The sequence below is a fragment of the Athene noctua genome, chromosome 2, assembly GCF_965140245.1.
Source record: "Athene noctua chromosome 2, bAthNoc1.hap1.1, whole genome shotgun sequence".
NCBI lineage: Eukaryota > Metazoa > Chordata > Aves > Strigiformes > Strigidae > Athene > Athene noctua.
Window position 1 is genome coordinate 161,211,447 of NC_134038.1, and position 22,040 is coordinate 161,233,486.

General features: G+C 41.6%; 1 protein-coding gene across 4 annotated transcripts in view; it reads right to left on the minus strand.

The window, feature by feature from the left end:
• The window catches only part of HECW1 (HECT, C2 and WW domain containing E3 ubiquitin protein ligase 1), a 265,816-nt gene that overhangs the window by 123,274 nt on the left and 120,502 nt on the right, over nt 1-22,040 (minus strand). For all 4 annotated transcript variants that reach the window (XM_074900896.1, XM_074900895.1, XM_074900893.1 and 1 more), the window contains one exon: nt 10,190-10,284. In XM_074900896.1, the coding sequence (XP_074756997.1) occupies nt 10,190-10,284 (95 nt within the window). The remainder of the gene's footprint in view (nt 1-10,189; nt 10,285-22,040) is intronic.

The following is a 22,040-nucleotide window of genomic DNA, read 5'->3' on the forward strand; positions in this document are numbered from 1 at the left end:
AGAGCAGCTGGTGAAAATGTTATGGCCAGTAAAGTCATGATGTGAATAAGCAGTCCTGGAAACAAAACGCAGCACAAAACCCCAAACCCTGGCCCTTTCCTCTTTATGGCTCATCAGGCAGCACTGCAGACATACCCAATTTGACCTAGAGGATTTCATGCCCATGCACTGCAGGATTCTTTCAGATTCCACGGTCCTGGGTGTTGGACTAGGTGGATACTGGAGAGGATCCACCCTGGCAGCATTCCTGTTTCTTTTTTTCCTGATCATAAAGTGCGTTTTTTAAAATCAAGATCATGCCAAGTATATAAAATGATGCTTTTACTAAATAACAGTTAAACACACCAAAAAAATGGCTAGAACACAATGTTCTCTTTTTTAATCCATTAGCAGGCCTCTAGAGCACCCAGCGAGACCTAGGTCAATATGCACAAAATTGGCAATAACAAATCAAAGTGATAAATACAGAGGGAAAGGACAGAAATAATCTATTTCGTAAAGCAACTTCTGAGCTGATACATGCTGGAGAGGTGTATCAAGTAGCCTAAACTACCTCTAGTAATTTATCTGGTGTTCACCCACAATCAGATTCACGCCCTGTTGCAGCAGGCAGCTCCTAGAAGGGATAAACAAGGAGGTGCTTCATTCAGAAGTCCTTCACCTCGGAAGTGCACTCCAAAGGTCTAAATACTTCCTTCCTTCCTCCTTCAACAAGACTAAAACACCTGCCCTCAGACCCACTCTATAATTTCAGGAACTGCACTGTTCTTCATGAATCTGACCAGATGCAGGAGGGAGTACATAAGAATGTAAAAGTCATAAATGATTATACTTAGTGCAGTGTGCTGAACAGTCACTGAACTTTCTGTAATTTACTAAACTACAGAAGAGAGTAATATGATGTGCAGACTATTAATATGGCTATTATGTGACCATAACAAGAGACATTCAGAAAGCAAGTGGCTAGGAAATACCAGACACGTATTGAACCCATTAACAAATAAATGGCTTGTGTAATGATCTTCTTGGTGTTGCTGAAATAAAATCACTCCAGCTGCCATCTGTCATGCTTTTTATTTCTTCAACTCTGTGCTGCACTGCAAATCTGCTAATTAAACCACTCTAAATCTACATTTAGAAGTTCATACAGGATCAGATGCCCAGTAAGGTTAAATTTGACCCAAGTGTTTTCTTTGAAACAGCACGTGTAAAGAAACTAGGGCAACAGGGAGAAGCCTGAACTGGTGCAACCAATCTGCAAACTGAAGAATAGGCTGTGGCCAGTGATACCAGGGATGGCTCAGTGGCTCCACAATTAGCGCTGCTTAATTAAGAGTCCATGAGAGGGCATGAAGTTGACAACATTTTAATGGGACATGTGCAAATGGTGGCCTTAACCCTGCTCTTTGTCCTGTCCCTGCTCTGCTTTCTGACTGCAACCCTGCACATTCAGGCTAGCACTGTAGGAAAAAGTCTGATGGATGAAGACTTAAAACAATTATTTGGTTAATAAATTAATAGAGGGCAACTTTTCCTTATGTTATTTCTTCTCCGTTTAAATCCATCGCAGCTATGCCTACAGCCGTGCTTTGTGTGTGAAGCTACCAGGTGCTTAAGCATGCCTGCACTGGTAAAAGAGGACTAAAGAAGAGAACGACAGAAGTCCCACAATTTCCACTTCAGACCACTCGCGTTCCGCTCGTGCAGTGCACTGGACAGGACAGGCAGCCCAGCCGCCCTGCCTATACGACAGGTACACAGCCTTCCTCTGCCTCAGGTGCTGGTACTCTGCCAGGGATACGTTTAATATATAGGACTAGTTCTTTCATGGTATATTACCTGGATTCACCACAGGATGCAAAAGGGCACTGGCTTCCAATGCCTCAGCCATATGTGCGGAGTTGCTGCTTGACACAACATTGGTGTTGATCGTTCCAAAGCAGCACGGCAAGCGTGCTGAATTTCCTCCCTGATGACAAGTACTGTGCTTGAGAAAAGCACTATGCTGAGCCCTGCTGACCTGCAGCACGCTCACACCACATGGGGGGCTCTCTTCTCTCCCGGATGTGTAAAAGGGCATCTAACAGAAATACGTGAAACGTGAAATATGCAGGTGATTTAGTGCAGAAAAAGCACTGAAAAGTATTTTGGGCCAATTTCTTGCATTAAAAGTCTTTTCTGATCCATTATGATTTTTGGCACCAAGCTTAATCTTAGGTGCTTGTATTTAAACTTCCATTACAAAGATCAGATACCTAACACCTCCGTCTTTCTTACAGAAAGATCAGAAAATTATGGAGACTGCAATGTTAAGTAACATTTAAATATTCAAACAGCCGTGTGCTGAAAAGCAGAGATATTACTCCTGGCTTGGAACAATAAAAAAGAACATACCTGTATGTTGAGAGTTACAAGCTGCTGCTCAGAAAAATCAGTGCTGAGGTTCACAAAGAAAATTGTTTGCACCTCCCCTGCTCAGTTTGTCCTTGTTAGATAATAAATTCTGAGCACTTACCTCTCATAAGTGATGTAAATCTATGAACAGGTGGTGATAGGAGTCTGAGACACACCAAGCTGAAAAAGTCAGTGTCGAGGTAGGTAATAAAAGTAGTTTTAGCTATTGACATATCTGAAATCTGTAATAGTGAAAGTGCTGATTGAAGTGACTCTACTTGCTAGTTCTATACTGTTTTGAAAGATTATGCCAATTTGGAAGAAAATCTTTAAACATTTCCAGTAAAGGCAGTGGGGTTTCAGCATGTGTTCTGCACCTTTACTGAATCAGGACTGTAAAAGCCAGTATTATTGAACTGCACTCAGAAAAGCCCTTCAGTGCAAATAAGTTTTCTTAATATTTAAAGAAAATCTCTTGCCAACCATCCCAATTTAAACTGTGAGTAGAGGAAAGAAAAGGAAGGAAAAGGTTATTATTTATAACACAGTGACTATAGTTACGCTGCAGTCAGAGACCAATTACACCCTGGTTACGCTTTCTGACTCCACTAATTCATATAAATGGAGTGCTCGCTACATGACAGGGTAATTGCAGTGTAAATACAATAGTCTTTATGTATCTGGATACTGAAAAAGCGCTCGTGTTACTGAGGTGGCAATAAGAAATAATTTGGACATGTCATTAACCTTCAAATTCTTTGAATCAGTGCTAATTAGGGTATAGAAAAGCATAACCAAAAATGTAATTACCCTGAACTAAGGGCTCAACTGTGCAACTATTAGGAGGCTGCTCATGTGAGTAAGTATGCTTGAACATAACTGAGTATCGCCAAATCAGGCTCTAAAGCACTACCATGGTTTTATAATGAAGCAAAACAGAAGTGAAAAAATGAATTAATGACATTTTGTCAGCTGTAACAAATGTGCTGAGAGTTGTTCTCACAGTAAAAATCATTCTCTTGTATTTTGTAGTTATGAGGGCTCAAATTCTGCCAGGAAACCCTTCCCTCTGAATGTATGTTAGCTGTAGCTCATATAGTGGCTAGTGTATCCATCGAGCGCATACTGCCCTGCAGCCCAATCTTAGAATAAGGCTTTAGGTAATACTACAATAGATGATGTTGAAAACAAGAGAGTATTAATGAAAACCTTTCTGTATTACTACTCCTAATCCTTTCCTTGCTCTTTTTTAACTTCACCTCTCTAGAACATTTCAAAACAAGCATACGATGAGTGCACACAGGACTCTGTAACATGGAAGTGCTAACGTTTCCTATGCAAGTCGTAAAATCTTCGCCAATTCCCTACTAAGGGGTACTACTACACTTCCTTCTACCTCTGATGAGCTTACTGAGCCATTACACCTTCTTAACTCCAGACACCATCATGTTCTTTTTTACACAAATGACCAAATTGCTCCTTGCCTACAGAAAACCAATGATGTAGAGAACTTTCTGTTAAAATACTGAAGCAACTCCCAATCAATGTAATAGTTTCTTTAAATTCAAAGACTTATGTTCTCCTGTTATACCACTTCCTGATGTTAGCCTACACCAGTGGCAACATATGAGCACGTAAGGCAGGTGTGATGTGGACAGCATTGCTGCTGTTGTGAAAGAAAGACCGCATCAGGAGAAAACCAAAAATGGGCAGGTATTTCTGACAGATCAGAAGACTACACAGACCACCTTCCTCCCACAGTAGTTTACGGATAAGCTACTTCTTTCAGAATTCACTCAAATGGTTAATCACTGGAACCCACTCTCTTTCAGCAGTTGTTTCTTAGCATACATATTTCTGTTGATGCCCTTTTGCATTGGAAAAGGACTGTACCCTGGCAGAGAGCACTCTCGATTTGACTGCTGGAGTCTACGCTTCCTTCCAGCTGAGTGAGTACTTCCAGTCATCTCCCCTGCTCATTCTGCCTCAACCTTTTCATTCCTGAATGACTCCATCTCCTTTGCAGGTAATCAAAATAGAAGGAGACACAGACAGGGAGGGTTGAATACAGGTGGTACTACGATGCTACTTCTTACCTTGCGTGCAAAGGCAGCTGCAAGTTGGGGGAGCACTGGCTACTTCCCATCTCAAGATAAGGAAAGGGGATTTTATTCTTCACTCCTGACAAATACCCAGTCACCTAAACACACCCATAGCTTCCATGCTAGTGCTGCTTCCCTCCCTGGAAATGCTGAGCCTTTCAAGGTACACCACTTACACTTGTTAAAGATGTACCTGGCTTGTATTCTGTGCCATGATTAATTGCAGCAGCCTGATGTTGTCTTCCATAAACTTTTTTTTTTTTAACCTCAAATGCTGAACACTGCAGAAGCCACTAGAAGTTTCTGCTCTCTCTTTATCCTCTGTCTCTTGAAGTATAATTATCTTATGCTCTCAAAATCAGATTGCTTATTACATAGCAATGCCCCAGAAACACAGACAGTTTTAAAACTCACCTATCACAGAATAAGACACGAAGTGAAAAAGCTGAGATTTTTAAATTCAGCCTTCGGAAAAAATGAGAGATACAGCTACTTGTATGTGCACACTCATAAAATCTCGGCTTGCAGCACATCCATGGAAATGAGGCAGAACGTTTCATTATGAAACGCTCCTCGGCAGCCCACGCTCTGACGTGACAGCACAGAATGCAAATATTTACAGCAGGAAGTCCTCAGGAATGATCAGTCACCACCAAATGGCAGCAGCTTATCAAGCAGTAACTCCTGCTGTGGGAAACCCAGCTGAGGCAGCATTTCCACAGAAACACAACACAGAGAAGGTCTCTTTCAATAATTAGCTCCAATTTACATAGCTTTCCCCACGATGCTAAGTGTATTTGACGAGTGCCATCATGATCTATGAGACAGGAACTGTGGCACGAAAGCTCTGGAGGTTCGATCAGCCGTGATTCTTTGCATCTAATACACAGTGAGTGAATGCCCCCAATTTACTGAAGACATTTGTCCTGAGGCTAAAACATTGATTCTCCACTTACTGTCTTTTAATTGTGATGTATCCAATTTATCTTTTTAGGCTATAAACTCTTACGGGAAAAGGTTCTTCTTCATTCTGTATGCTGTTCTCATGCCAGCTTTATTTTACTGCAACACAGCCACGTTCAGGTTAAATCATTTTCACACTAGCAAGATAACACTTTTCTGTTGCTAGAACTAATTGCTGTAACTTGTACTGTTTTTCTACAACAACGTCTGATGTAAAGATGAATTAGTGGTGACAACACTATGAATAAATGAAGAGTAACAAATAGAGGAATGTTCCAGATGTTGTAAAACCATTCTTTTCTACTGAGAATGCTGTTTGCTCATCCATAATATGGTAATGCTTATGCTTTAGTAAAATAAACTACTGTGCATAAGCAACATTGCTTTTAGGATGTCACTGGTCCAGAAAAAAAGCAGACAGCCAGGAGTTCCTTTTTTCCAGAATTGCAGGTGCTCTGTTTTACTGTCACTATCCCCAGGCCTATCCGCTGCCCCAAATTCACATTTACGCTCCTGTCATGTACAAATTGGCCAAAGCCCTTCATTCCCAGATAGTCAAGCTTGACGATTCACAGGCGATAAAATATGACAGGATTTTTCACCAACAAACGAACTGCAGGACATCCTAATCAGCAGGCAAGGCAGCTCTAATATCTGCGTTACAGTGTAAGGAGATGAACTCAAATGGAGCAGAACGTTCATAATACAAGAAACGTGAGATGCTACTCAGTCTAAAGCACCAAAGACATCCAATGAACACAGTAACTTTTCTCCCCTTTGGAGGCAGGAATCCTTTTAACTGCCAGTTAAAGATGGTCTCATCATCGCCTGAACAAGAATGGCAAGGCTTATGGCCCCCAGCATGACTACCTACAGCTTCTTTTCCCTTTCAATTGCAGCAACTGCAGTCAGACAAACAATGAAGTTGGGGGGGGAGGGGTTATTGTTGTTTTTTTAAATTGTGGTGTTAGGATACTGCTGGTTATCCGTGTTTACAGGTCTCGTTGTCAGACAGGATGGGACACACACAGAGCATCCCATGTGCCAGCTGCTATCCCCGCCGCGGGAGGTACCACACGCCTGGAGGCTGGGACAGAGCCCCCTTGGGTGGCTCTGGCATCAGCTGCAGATGAGTCTGTGCTAGCAGTGAAAACGCTGTCCCCAGAAGGTCACCTGTCCCCAAATGCTGCCTCTCAAAGGACACCTGCTCTGGGTCTTTTTCCCAAGCTGTGCCAAACAAAAAGGTTTGCTTGTGTCAAATACACAAAGCCTCGTTACCTCTGTCCCCCTACTGACAGCTGGAGCTTCAGGGTGAATTTGTGATGCTGTCACTAGAATGGCAAAGCTCCTTTTGGCTCAAGTCAACCAGTTTTCAAAAAACTTCAGCCCCTATACCCACAGCAGGATCCCTGCTGAGATTCTCTCCCTGCAAAGCTATTATTTCTAACACACTAAGGTCCCACAGCCACTGCTAAAACTCCTACTGACTACAAAAGAGGGAAAATTCCCAAGCACAGACCACAGCATTCCCTCTTCCAGCAGAGAGGATTGCAAGAACCTGCCCTAGGAGCTGAAGGTTCCCTCTGCACCCAGAGCACAGCAGTCGGAGGACACAGCTTTTGCTGGTCCTGTGAGAAACGCCATGCCTGGGACCCTGAGGCAGTGCTTGGAAGCACTGGCGCAATGAAAACAGCTGAGGAATCTGGTGCAACCAATTTGATCACGAAAGGCCCTGTGTGTCAAGTCTCACTAGGGTAAGAAGTCTCAGGGACCTTGGACGAGCTATCAGCTTGGCACTACACTGTCACGGCCCTTCACTGATCAGACAGAGGAACAGGGGAAAACGAACACGTTACTGCTTCCCTGCTCAGTTATGCTCAGATTATGATTCAAGACACATGAGAAAAAAAAAAGGAGATGGGGCTGTCCACCCAGTACACTTCACTGCAGAACCACTACAAAGGGACGGGGAGGGACCTGGCAACACAGATAAGGAAAGCTGTGCATTTACTCTCTGACTGATGATGGATGAGCGTAGCCAAGTACAAACCAGAATACCTGCCGCTTCTTTTAGACAAGAATTTTGTGATCATTGTTCCAATCAGTTATTTAGAAAAAATATATTTTAAGATAGATACAGGAGTTTATTTTGGGCTTTCTTGAATGCTTTCTCCCCATCAAAAGGTGAGTGCCTATGCATGTTTGCAGTTCTAAGGATAATGTCTGCATTTTGCATGGTGTTACCAGTGCTCCAGGAGCAGCCAGTGCAGAGGCACACAAGAACTAAGAAAAGGCTAGGGCTGGGCAAATCCCTTGTTATCCCCTTCCCCATCTGTGCAGTGAGAGTAACACCACTTGACAATGGTGCAGGATGCTGCAAAACATTCAAATACTTCAGTAATAAAGGTTGGTCATGTACTGCAGCAAGCCAGATAAAGCCGTCCGAGGGTTCCAGCTGGGAACAGAGCTTGGAGGATCGTACTTAGCTGAAAGCCTTCACACAGGCAAGAATCAGCCCAATATTCTTCTCTAAACGAGTTTTCAAGTCTATAGCACTTTTTCTTATCTTGCACTCACACAGCAGGGTCCATCCAGGTTCATATTGCATAACCTTTGTTGCTATTCCTTTGCTTTTGTTGTCTTCACTTCTTGGTATTTGCCTGACAATGCACCAAATATTTATGTCACACAGCAAAACAATGAAGAGAAAACAACAGAGAAACTGATACTGCACCTACAACACTGCTGGCCTCTCTGGTCTGCAAAGGAAACTCAAAAAACACACTGACTATTCTGCAACTCAGAAAGGCAGGAAAAATTAGATAATGATGTGAAGAGACTGCTGTTTCCAAGGACACTGGTTTGGTTCTCAAACAGAAAACTATTATCTGATACCACTTTTAATCATATTTTATTTTTAGTCATGTACAGTATACTCAGCTAAAGGTCGTAACTGGTGGTTCTCATCTGATCTCTATGAAGACCATGAGTATGAGAACTGCATGGAGAAGACTTTCTTTTAAATGCAACTCCTGCTCAGCTGAAAGTGAATGGTTGCTTTATTTCCCCATATATATACACACACACACACACACACACACACATAAAGTACTCAACTGAACAACTTGGAGAGATTAAATATTTGCATATTACAAAGGCACAGGTCCTCAGACCTTTTTCTATTAACTTACAACATTTAAAACATATTGCTGATACTTCATAATGAGAGTAAGACTTCCATACTAGACCTGAAAAGTTTGCTTAATTGGTTCAAACTCAAGTCTAAAACATGGGTGTGAATTGTGAAAAAAAAAATAAAATTATAATCTCTCAGCCTACTGGTATTTACCTTTCAGAGAAGCCTGGGACTAAATCAATGACATAGATTGTCTCCCCAGATTGATAACTGGGAAATGAACAGCAAGTCCTGTGCCAACAAGACACCACTCACTACAGGCTAAAAAGAACTTTTCAGCATCCTGCTTTATGAAGATCTCATCCAAGGCCACATCATAATCCTCATCTGAAGACAGCTGAAGGAAACTCTCCAGGCTCTGAAACTGATGAATGGCTTCACTGTGAGCATGTCAGAAAGGCCATGGAGACATGAATGCTTTTTATTCCTAAAAGACATGCCATCAGACCCTACTCAGCATCCAGTTTGCAGCTATTGTGTGCATCAAAAGAGGGCAAAGAGAAACACCTAAAGTCTTTACACAGCTCAAGGATGAAAAAGTTAATCCTTCCTGGACCTGGTGCATGGGAGACTTTTCAGCCCTTCTAGAAATAGTAACTTAAAAATGAAAAAAACCCCCAAACTTTAAAAATTGAAGCTTCAGTGATGTCCACTGAAACCTGTATACATCCACAGGTAAGACAGTTCTTTCCTGAATCCATCTTCCAGACAAAACAGCACCTGAGCTAGTCCTTTTCTGATGCTGGTTGGACTGAAACTCCCCAGCTCGTGCAGATCTCTGCCAAGAAAAGCCTGGCAGGCAGTGAAACACTGTCAGCAAGGCCAGACAAGGTTTGGAGGTCAGCAAGTCTCTCTGCAGGCTTCTAAAAAATGTTTCACTCTCAAGGTGATCAAATTTTCCAAAACCAGGCAAGATACACAGCTTTTTAGAGCCATTTGAGCCACAAAGCTTTGCTAAGCTCTAGCAAATCAAAATTGCTCTCAATGAAGCCTCAATCTGTCAAAAACGATGTTCAATCCTTTGATGGATAAGGTCCTGAATGCCCACTTTTTACCACTGATGGGAGTGTGTCACTGTGTAGCTGTTGCTGGAATTGGGAAGCACTGCTGTGAAAATGTTCACACCTTGATTTTGAAAAAAGCACCTTAAAATAGGAAAGTCTTATTCTTTATCTGGACACTTACTGTATTTACCACCCAAGATTCCCAAATCCTCTAGAGGTATCACCCAAGCCTTCCAACATCCAGCAGAGAGAAGATAACTTTACAGAACAGGACACAGCTAGGACATGGGGCTTGCCCCATATGAGAGAGGTTATCTCTGACAGACTGAGACCCGAATCTGCATTTTCTTGGTGTACAAACTCACATCTTAATAGAAAGACTACCATTTCTCTGTATCACAGTGCACTGAAGAGCAAATATGTTCAGTTTTCATACAAAAGTACACAATGTGGGCAAGGAAAGTAAGGCACAACATAGTGACAACAGGGAACATACATGGAAAAAAAAATTAAAGGTCGCCATAACTTACGGGAGCTGCATTGTTTTTCACTGTGACACTCGGAGTTGTGGCTCGTAGCGCCCCACTCACGCCATGGTAGTATTTGAAGCAGATCTTTGTTTCCGCTAAAAAAAGAGAATTATTTTAGATTAGAACTGCCAGGGAGAAGCCACACGATTGGTTGCAGCTCACAGGCAAGAGGCTGGCAAGCAGTTAAGTTGTGAGTGGTTCATTCCAGGTTGGCTGACACAACAGGACACCTCCTGCTTCAATCTTCCACTTTGACAGAGTGAAATATAGAGTTTGGTTTCTGTGACTTAAATCAGTCAAACCCCCAACCTTTCTGAACAGCACTTACGACACAGACCTTAGAGTACCCAATCAGCATCCTTTAGCTACATTAAGAAGAAGAAAAGTGAAGACTGAGAAACCCTCCCTGTCAGACATACCAAACACTCACATGCAGACCAAATGAAAATTTCCTTAGGACAGCAAGATTGCATAGCTGCTCACTGACAGGTTTCACTGAGTCACTTTGTTCTGACCTTGGTCAGGGCGAAGATGTATATCTACACAGATTAACTGCTCTGACAATTACTACATTAAAACATTTTTCAGAAAACAGCACAGTAACACAAGGCCTCATCTTAGTGTATTTCCACTGGCTTCTAAAGATTTGGATTAGATGATGAACATAAGCAAGACCATGATACTGGACTCACAGCACTTCGTTTTGCCACATGCATTGATATTCAGATAAACACATTAAGTGAGGGAAACCCATTTTGATAACTGTATCCAGGCACAGAAGAAATGAAATCAGCTTCTCCTTCAATCATCCCCTTAGGACCCACCTACTTGTCTGATGCAAGAACGAAAGATACTTTCAGCCAGCTTCTCTCTCTGTCTGTAACTACAAATAGATACGAATTGCTAGTATGTGCCAAAATTCCAATCACTCGCTTGCCTGGATCTGGTGACTTGCTGAAGCACATCCTACAGGCAGGAGGTTTTTTCCACAGTAAACTAGGATGTGAACTGGGTTGATATGTGCCTACGTACAGACAGGACACAGCAGGTATGCACTGTATGGATGTGGGATCTGAAAAGTGCCTATTTGAGTAAAAGCAGCATTCACATCTTGCAGTTTTAACTGGATAATGCCATGGAAATTTTCAGCTGCTCCATAATATACTTGAAGGTGCTTCTCATAGTCAAGTTTTTCCCTAACACTTTGCTTTGCAGTGCTGCTGAGGCCCAGGGAAAACATCAACCTTTGCCCACAGAGCCACAGTTCTGCTCTCTGTAACTCCGGTGCCTATGTAAGAAAATAATAAAGGAATGCCAGTGTTTTAACGCACAGTTTGTATTGCTGTTTTAACACCGGTAATAAAATAAGCTAAATCAGTGCAGCTGTGACAAAAGATTATGAAACATTAAGAGTTGGGACCCTGGCCACAGATTACGGTGCTGTGATCTGCCATTTGGTAGATCCAAAAAACAACAATGATGTGCCCCAGGTGGGAGCAGAATGTGAGAACAGGAAAAGCTGTGAAGACTCTCAAAAATGCAGGCCTGAATTGCTTACCTTGATGCCTATAGATATACAAGAGGAAAAACAAATTTTGATTTGTTTTTTGAAAGACAAATAGTTTTAGGATTGTAAAGGCCTTCCCAACTTTCAAATGTGACTTTGCAAATGAAAACCAAAGAGATTATGCTCCCAAGTGGCTCAAGCACTTCTCATTTCCAGACGGCTTCTCAGCACTCCTCCCTCAGGAGGCACAAGGGACACACAGTTCATTGACAAGAAGCACAGTGCCAGCACAGTTAATCTGCCACTGTGCTGTCCAACCCCACAGCTTGCTCTTCATCAGGCAACCAGGTGGACATTTCTGCTCACACGGTGAAAACGCACGCTTCTCCCACATACATGTGTCCCTTTTATTTCACAGCACTCCACGAGGAGTAGAACAGGATTCAGAGACCTTCAGTGCCTCCACGAGGGACTCTGATGCCCATTCTGGGGTTTAATTTACAACTATACCCCAAATGAACTTTTGCAAATTTAAGAGAATTACTTGAGGTGTCAGTGCAGCTGAGCAAGAGACCCTGTTGTTGCACCTGGGAGCAGCAGTTGTTTTCTTCTGGCAGAAAAAAACCCTGGATGAGCTTGTGGGACTGAAAAACTGCAAGTCCAGATTGAATTTTCACATTGTAATTTTCTCCACAGGATTTTTAACAGCTCAGCAGCTAACTCATTCACTCACTTAGAAGACAGCAAAAGCTAAGGATATCACAATAGCTAAAACATGCAGTTCTCACCAATTATTCAAATCTTAATTCTCCTCTCCCCTGGAGATTTTTAGCTACAGTTTGCATGGAACATTGAGAGCTAGAATAAAGAAAAGGTTGGGGTTTTTTTTAAAAAAAAAAATTATCAACTCATGTAGCTAATAAAATATAACTTCAGGTACTAGCCTGTATGACAACATTCAGACCTCACAGTGGGAAATCTCACCATAGGTTGACAAGTACATGGTAACTGATTTCCTACATTGGGAAACTATGGTTTAAAAGAATCTGTTTCATTAAACTAAGAGTATTAGACAGAGAGAACAGAAGGAGGAACAAAATACAACCTTATGTAGGTAGTCTGGTTATTAGTATTGCTTTCAAGGTCAAATGATTACTAAGATGACTGCATATGTATTTGGAAAGAACCATGTAGATATTAAAGATTCCTCTCAGTTTCACACAACTACTATTTCTAATTATATTTTCAATCAAACTGCCCACATACAGATGCAAACTGGCAAGAAGGCAACCCTGAGAGATGCAGGTGTCACACCCAATTCAAACCAGTGGCAGAAGGTGGAGTCATTCATCAGGCAGTGTTTGAGGCGGAGACTGATGAATGTCAAAGGTTTCATTCGTAAAGCAGATCTGACAGCAAAAAGTCTTATGGGGGCCTTCACTGCTTGAGAAATTGCTCTAGAAGCATCAGGGGAACAACATATTCTTTTTTCTTAACTCCCCCCTCCCGCTTTTTCCCAGATCTTTTTCAGATTGAAAATATTAAGAAAATGCCTTTAACAAGTATAAAACTTGCAAAATAAGTATCTTCATGTGCAATAATGCCACTTAGACCCTAGTTGGGCTTTCTTTGGCTGAGAGCCATTCTTTCCAATAACACTGTTGGTGCCATGTCTTTCACTTCAGAGTCCTAAAATCTTAACCCATCTGAAGATTGTTCTTTTATTCCTGAGTCACCTTTGAGACATTTCCAAAACAGATGCAGACATTCACTGGCTTGGTACCACTGCCTCTGCAGATGAACAGAAAGCACTGTAAGTACAGGCAAGGCAGGGATATAAATTAACCTGAATGTTATCCAGCTGGCATTTGTACATAATATGTAGTTATAAGGGCTGTTTGCATTGTATTCTTGTAGATTAGCTTGTTGTGGAATAAAGGAGACCGTTTAACTCTGTCCTGCTGACCTAGCTACGCAGCACAGCACACAGGTCAGGAGCAGCTGTTGTCCAGTTAATCCCCGATTATAAATAAATACATGTCATTGTTATATTTTTCACCTCAGTAATTAGGAGTAGCAGCTCACTGGATCAGGTAATGAAGTTACGATGCTAAAGTCAGGAAGTAAAGAGGTTAAATTCTCCTTTCAGTTGGTATAAATGGCAGTTAGACTTCTAAAGATTCCAAGAGATGAGATGTCTAAAGGTGGTCAGAAATATTAATGCCCACAGCAATTACCAAAGTACTCAACAATTTTCATGGATCAAGAACAAAACAGCCCTGTATTCCCTTTACACCAGGCTTGGTATGTCCATACTGCCATGGCTGTGTTACAGCCTTCCACTGCACTGATATAAATAAGATGGTCCCCAGTTGTATACTCAGATCCACTGCTGTAACCATCATGGGTGCAGAAAGTACAGCTGCCCCAAGGCAAGGCCCCCAGAGTAGGACAATCAGAGCCAGGCAACAGGAAAAGCAATTCTGGTTTGTTCCTTGCACCACGGCCTGCAAGCATCCCTGTGTGCCACACAGGAGGGATGTTTGTGGGAGAGGGACAGGATGTAGCCCATCCCCAGACACCACAAAGACCACTCCTCATTCAGAGGAAAAGCCTGAGAAGTTTGAGTTTTGCCACAGAACAACTCTGCCAGGGAGCTTCATCCCTCTCAAGAGAAAATGCCAGGCCACAGCAAATTATTTCTCTACCAAAGGCCCGAGTTAGCTCAGTTACCAAATCAGTTTTGTAAATTAACTCAAAAATTAATTTATCAGCTGAACATTATTCTTTTCAGCAATATTCTATACTGTCTCCACAATTCCCCAGCCCTTGAAAACACCCTATACCTCCTTACTAACTTGAAATGAGAGGAGATACTATAAAATCTAGTGGGGTCTGCTGATGAATTGCTGGAGGTATTGAAGGTTGAAAGCTTCTAAGAGGTGTCCTAGTCTCCATCATCCACTATTCCTTTTTCCTGCCAGTGTTACTGCTCCTGTTGGTTTATTTGATGCCCTTTCCCTTTAAAATACTTCCACTCCTACTGATCATTCCTTCAGAGTTGTCAAAATTGCCCTAAATCTCTCCTCAAAAGTTCGCTTGCTCTTATAATCCTCTGCTCCTCACTTACTAAGGCTAAGTCTAGTCTCAGAGGCTTAGCTTTCAGTAAAAGGTGGATTTATTATCTTAAATATAAAAAGAAGCCCTGTCGGGATTAGGCAGTTTCCCTTGTTAAACTGAAACACCCCCACCCCCCAACCATCCTAATGGCTATTTCAAGGAAAGATTAAATTATATTCTTTGGGGGAGGCAGGAAGCGTCAGTTGGTGTGTGATAGGAGTGTGTGATACACCTGAGGCACTTCCAGAAACCGGTTGTGATTTACTCCCATGATACTTTTTGTTTCAATTAAATAGCTGAGGTGACTAGGCATTAGCTAAGCATTTCTCAGCTCGGAACAACCTCTCAGGGAAGTAATGCCAGTCTTAAAAACTGAGTCATTTGTGATCAATTCAATCTATCACTAAAAGAGCTGTTGTTGCTCTTTTGGGCGAACATTGTGCATAAAAAATGAGAGGTGTCAAAAATCAGTAATGAAAAGCTAGCTGTCTTTGGTAAGTGGGTGGGAACCAAGTGAACCAAATCAGAGAGTGAAGCAATTAAGTTATGAGTCATAAAGTTTTCCCTAGAGAGGACCCAGAAGTGGAATAAATAAACAAATATATGATACTGTGCTGTAATCAGATTGCTACAGGACCATCCTGAATTAAAGTAGTCACAGTGATCTCTGGAAGTGGAGACAGAAGGTGCCAAAGCAGAGACAGGGAGTCAATGGAGGGGAGAACTGATTGAATCCAGTGGAGAAACTGGGAGAGCCATGTGAAAAACAAAAAAACAAAAAAAACCCCAAACAAACAAAAAAACCCCAACAAACAAACAAACAAACAAACAAAAAAAAAAAAAAAAAGAAAACCACAACAGAACAAGGAATTACAGTGGGAAGCAGAACAGACAGAGATTAAAGGCAGTTTATATGAAGTGTTGCAGTACTGGAATTGAGTAAGCAACAGCACTGATGTTGAAGTTGAGGGAAGGAGAGGGCTGAGATGAGAAGAGAATCACTGCGCAGAGAGAGTGGGACAGGGGAGGGGGGAGAAAGACAAGGACTGTCTAAATGAGACTAAATGGGAAAAAGAAACAAGGCAAGGCAAGGCAGTGAGGGAGAGAGTAAGAAAGTCAAACCTGAAGAAGAAAGAGGAAAAATGTGCCCTCTCACAGAGAACTTCTTGAAGGATAGAGCACAATGTATGAGCTGTATCAGCAGCTACCTGTGAAACCCAGTGTGCAAGTGCACGTCCTGTCCACCTGTCATGACTGGCCACCCTTCTCCACCTGCTGCTGCCTCCAGCACCCATCTCTCTCCTGCTTTTAAATACTGCTGGAAGCGTAGAGAGCAGGTAAGCTGTACAACCAGGAGTTGAAAGCCAGCGCTTCTGCATCAGTGTGAGGGTTTCCCTAAGCATCAACAGTTTTTAGACAAATTTAAGTCGTTTTTCCTGATACTATACCTACCCTGTCAGCAAAGAATGAAGACACATAATGAAGATCAAAGGTAAGGTTATTACTGGCAGATCCAATTTGTACGTACAGCATCGATACATGGTACCATTTATTTCCATCACGCATGCCTGCTGCGGCTCCATGCAAACAACGGCTCTTATTTCTTGTGCTGTATCAGAAAAACTGCCAGTTCCAGGAACTGCCTGTTCAATATGCAATGGTGATACTATAGCCGTCAAGCTGGTCTGCTACTCAGCCACCTATGGACTGTGCATTTCCTTAAGCTGTAAACCACATCTGCTCATAGTATTTGTTTAGTATCACAACCGCCTACGGTCTTCCATAAGTCACCTCAGTTATGAATCAACTAACAGTTTAAAACCAAACAAGGCCTAACCAGATGTATTTCTTTAATTCCAGCTGCAGAATTTCTTCTGATTTTCTCATGACTCTTTTCTTGCCATGCTCTAAAACATGCACAAACATGTGAACAGACTGTTAAAAGATTTTTGAGAAACTGCGAGATACAAGATTTTAAAATCTCACCTTTCAGATTATTATAATGCTTCCAGGCAAGAAAGAAAAAAATACCTGGAGGCAGAATTAAGGCTGACCAGTACTTATCAACAATTTACCTTTGCAAGCTCAAAACCAAGCAGTAGAACACCCAGAATACTTCAAATCAAGATTAAATTTAAGCCAAAAATCCAAACTTGTCAAGATGAAGAAATGCATAGTTAGAATATTCACATAACCTCAACTTTGCAAGAATAAATAATGTATTTCAGTATTTGTAGTTTTAACTGCTATTTGAAGAATAGATCAGATGATTTTAGTAATTGCATTTCATCTTCAGATGGTGTTGTCACAGACTGCTATTGCTTCACAAGGGTTGCACATTAAAGGATGGAGTTGTATCCCTTATAATGGGAAAGCTGATTATTATAATTTGTTCTATTATTGATTGTTTGCTCTGTTATTTTTGATCTGCAGATAGTTTCTACTATTGACTTTCACTTTTATTTCCTTTGCCTGATAATTTGATTCAGCAGCTACCTGCCTCCAACCATCACAAGAGTAGTAAGGTAAATTAGTACACTAATGACATTTTTACCTTACAAAAATAAAGGTATCCAGGAGTTTCTATTACAGGAGAGATACAACAAAGTGACTCTGTAAACTGCTATTCAGGAAGAACATACAGATATAATTTCAATAGGCTGTTGCTTGTGTGCTAACCTCATAAAAAACTGTCCTGTTGGCAAGACTCATCACTAAAGAATGCTAGCAGCTGGAATGGATGTGTGCTTATACATTTTCAGCACTTGTATATATTTCTCCATGCAGGCAGGACATCTAGCACTGGTGATTACTAAAGCTGCTTGGTATTTTTCATTATAAACCTTGTTTTCAGTTGCTTATGTATTTTCAAAGATACATATATTTGGAATAAAATTTTGCATGTTGGATGTCTGCCTCAGATCTACAGAGATGCACAGCAAGAAAACTTAATCCAGAAATTTGTAGCTGTGAGGGTAAGTGAAAACCATGGTTTTTTACCCATTAAAGATTTCTGAAGACTTTTCCTTTTACCCCCCATGTTAATATGCAGCAGAAGTCACTAAAGTAAGCATGTATCTTCTGTTGTTCCTTTAAAAGTACCTCAAAATTTGGCTAACTTGTAAGCTTCTCAAAAAAATTTGGTTTGATATGCTCATTTGCGACATCTTTGACTTTACCATTTAAATGCCTATGAGATCCTACCTGTGCTAAGCACGTTCCAGACTGGCACTAAGACAGACCGTTTCTGCCATACAGATCTAAGCTCTCCCTGGCTGTGCCAGGGCTGGGCACCTCTCCTGGGAGCCAGAGGACTGGATCCCTGGGTATCTCCCCGCTGTGCCAAGTAGCATGGAAGAGGAGAACATGAATCCATGGCTGATTTGCCCCTGTTGAAGGAAGAGATGGAGGCAACTGGGAGGATTAGGAACGTGAGGTGGAGAAACAGAAGCCAGGACAGAACCAGGTAAGACAGTGAAGAAAAAAACCCTGTGATTTGTGGTTTTCATAGGCTTGAGTAGAGAAGAATTTTGGGAGAGCAGGTAGCAGGGCACTGTTTCAGTCTCGCTAAGACAAATAAGCACTGCCAGCTGCCTTCACGGTGGGAACACAATGCATGTACTGGAGGATTTCTATTCAAGCTCTCAATTAGGCAAACACAGGGAGATGGCTATGGGATTTATGGTCAGTTTACTGGCTCAAATTCTGTCCATTCAGGCAGGGAACACATTGAAATCTACAGCCATCCAGTGGCGACTGCGAAAGTCCAATTCATCATGGACAAGGGCCTGGACCATCAAAGTGCCCAGGAAGTCTGGCATTTAGATTAAGAACTGACGCTGAGGCAGAATAGAGCAAGGCAAAGCTTCCGCAGCTACCCACCAGAGGAATGGTCAGTGGAAGGATGCCACCACCCAGCCAGAAGCTAAAGATACTAAATGTCTTTAATAAAAAGGTGGTTTAGCCCTTACGTAGCTAGGAACAGAACCCACAGTTTGCATTGGGGCATGTTCTCCAAATATTACCCACTTAATTGTATAACATGAGTAATGGAATTGAAATTTGGTTTGCTCAGACTGCTCACATCCCTGAAAATAATTATTTCCTCCTAAAATTATCTTCAGCAATGTGAAATGGGGGGTGGGGGAAGGACTCAGCCTTACCATTCCTGACACTGAGTCATCTCTCATCCCATTGAAAGCAACAGAACTATTTGCTCCATATTCATAAAGACAGTGGGATCCAGCCCAGAACAGGCAAGAATTTTAACTATTTACTTACAGTCAAACTCAACAGTGTTATCTATCTGCTCTGCCTTTATGGACTGTTGTAAAGAAGTCTCAGGCACCAATCTGAGTGAATGAAACTTGGGGATAGGGGGTGTGTGTGTGTGTGTGTAACAACTTACCTGTCTTTCATCAGGAGAAGGAAAAGCTGTTTGAGAAAGACATTTAGTCATTGCAAACAGCAAATTATAAAGGCTGCACTAAGACTGAGACTTTAATGAAATTCTGGGGCCTACAGGCGTATAACGCTTTTATGTAAATCAGCTTAAGGATGAGTTTTTCACCACAAGCATTAGCAAGTGAGCAATTTATTTGAGAAAAACTTGCAGTCATCAAAGCATTTTTAACTGTGTGATAGTGGAGTCCATAATAACCGGAAACCATGCCTAAAGTTTGCTCTCTGATCCTAAGCACTCATGCACATCGCATGAAAAACAACATCGCAGGCAAAATCAAACACATGGTTCATCTATTCATGAGGGAGATGATCTAAAATAACTTCTGAAATGCAACAATTGCATCAGACTAAGTTTTTAAATAACACTTCTGTTTTAAAACTGCTCATCACCTTGGTTATGATGGACTCAACAGTTTTTTATCAAAATTGAATAGTGGAGAAAAAAAATCCCTAAGCTTCCAGTACAATGGAGATAAGCCTTGTCTCACACACAGAATAACATCTGTTTCAATATTAGTGGCTCCTTAGCTATGCTGGTCACTGACAATATTCAGGAGAGGAATTTCAACCGCAGATATAGTCCTTAACTATGTTCTCAGTTACACCAATATATATCAAAACACAACATAAACAGACAGAAAATAAATACACAGAAACACTGCCATCCCTGAGCTTTGTTCTGAGTGTCAGCAGAGGCACCGTGAAGATGACTCACAAGTGACAGAGAAAGGTATAAACTCAAAACTATAAATAGCTCGCAGTTCCACAAAAGAGGAGAGACGGGCAGAGCTGGGGACTCCTTTCTTTACTGTGACGTAGAGCCACTGGGTTGTCCTAGATGAAGTAAGATCTCCTCAGCTGCCCCTGTCACAATATATCCTTCAGGCTTCCAGGTATTATGTCTGCCTTAAGTTAATTGCCTCCTAGAGCAGATGCCTGTGAACCATCAGCTCCTTGCTTTTATCAGGGCAAGAGTAGTTTAAAGCCTTAATTAAATACATATGACTGGATTATGCCTTCAGGCACAGCCTCGAGCAAGAGATAACACATGAACTTCAGAAGCCAAGTGCCTCAAACACAGCCCTCTACATCACAACATGTTTTTATTCCCCCTGATCCAAAACATGGGTCGACAAGGCATTGCTTTGGATTTTTAGAAGCAGAAATGACATCAGCCTTATGATCAACAATCAGTATTTAGGAAGGTGCAAGCCACAACTTTACCTGGTGCCTGCTTTGTGAAGGGAGTAGGCAGCATGAAAAGGGCCACCTTGCCAAACCCAAATCCAGCCAAGTACTGAAATTAGGGAGGATTCATGTTTTCATTTACATTAGTAGCAGTTCAATTCAAGACACCTGCTACAGCACTCCTTGAGCCAGTCTTTAATCACATGTCTAATAAGCACAAATGAATTTCATGTTAGAAACAGAACACTCCCTTGAGTCAGTCTTTGATTTTTTTTCCCAAGAAAGTGACCTTTGAAGATGTTAGTGCCAAAACCAATTATCACGGACCCCACCATTCCCCCAGCTACTCTTACAGGTTACATCTTTTCTTTTGTTACTCTGCAAACTCTCCCAGTCAGAAGCCCTATCGATTCACATTTTCAAGTGCTAAGCTCTCTTCACTCACTATAAGAATGCTTTACAACAACAGTTTCTTTGTGTTCAGCAGCCAGACCATGCAATATTAAAACTCAGTGTTCATTCTGACTGGGAGCTATTACCATCAGTCAAGCATGTGCCATGCAGTATACAAAGAGAGACTTGCAATTAAGTCCTTGGGCAATAAGACATGACTATTACACCAAGGAAAAAATCCTTTGCACGTGGATGTAAAAGAGAAGCCAAAAGCTTAGCACTGTTAATCACGATACCATAATAAGGGCTGCTTTTCTTTTTTAATACATTTATCACACTTCAGAATCAGTATGCACACATTCCTTGTCTCTACTGCGTATCTGAAGATATTTTTAGCCTAATATTTCCATGACAACGAAGCAAGAAATGGTCAATTTGAGAAGATGGCTGAATGAAAATTCAAAATGCTTGTGGAAGCAGCTTCCTAGTGCTCAAATTGTTTCAGTTACCCACTACACTAAGCACATTATTTTTTGTTGCTGCTTTTTCTAGTTGTCAAATTAAAAAAACCCTAATTTTGAGTGATTAAGAGAACTATGCATCGTGTTATCATACAACAAAGACTGTTCATTGCTGTCATAGTATGAATGCCCTAATACAAGTAAAAGAACAGAGCAAAACACTACTTTAGACTGAAGTGAAAGCTCACAGAGAAGATAAGAAGAGATGTTGTGGTACTCTCTTAGGCAACTGGTAGTAGGTTACACATACTAAGAATGCAATGGCAAGTATGACACATGAAACTCTTTGCTTTCCTGACTGTACCACAGAGCAGCACTATTTGCAAACAATCCTGGAAGAGAATCATTTGCAAAATCTGAAAGACTAAAATGAAGACCAGTATTCCAGGCAGTGGCGTTAAAGGCAAGGAAAACATACAAGGGAGCAACCCAAGGAAAGGCATACACGTCTCCCTTCACCTCAGGATTATGTGGTCTTACTTGCAAGGCACCTAATGGGTCTACACAGCGTGAGGAGAAAATGAGGACAGTTGCACCTGTGTTCTGGCACTGTAACTCTACTGAAGACAAAAGACACAGCACGGTAGCAGAGCAGCAGAGATTGAGATCTCTGGCACACTGGTTCTCAGATTCACATTTACATCTTGCAAACATTTTA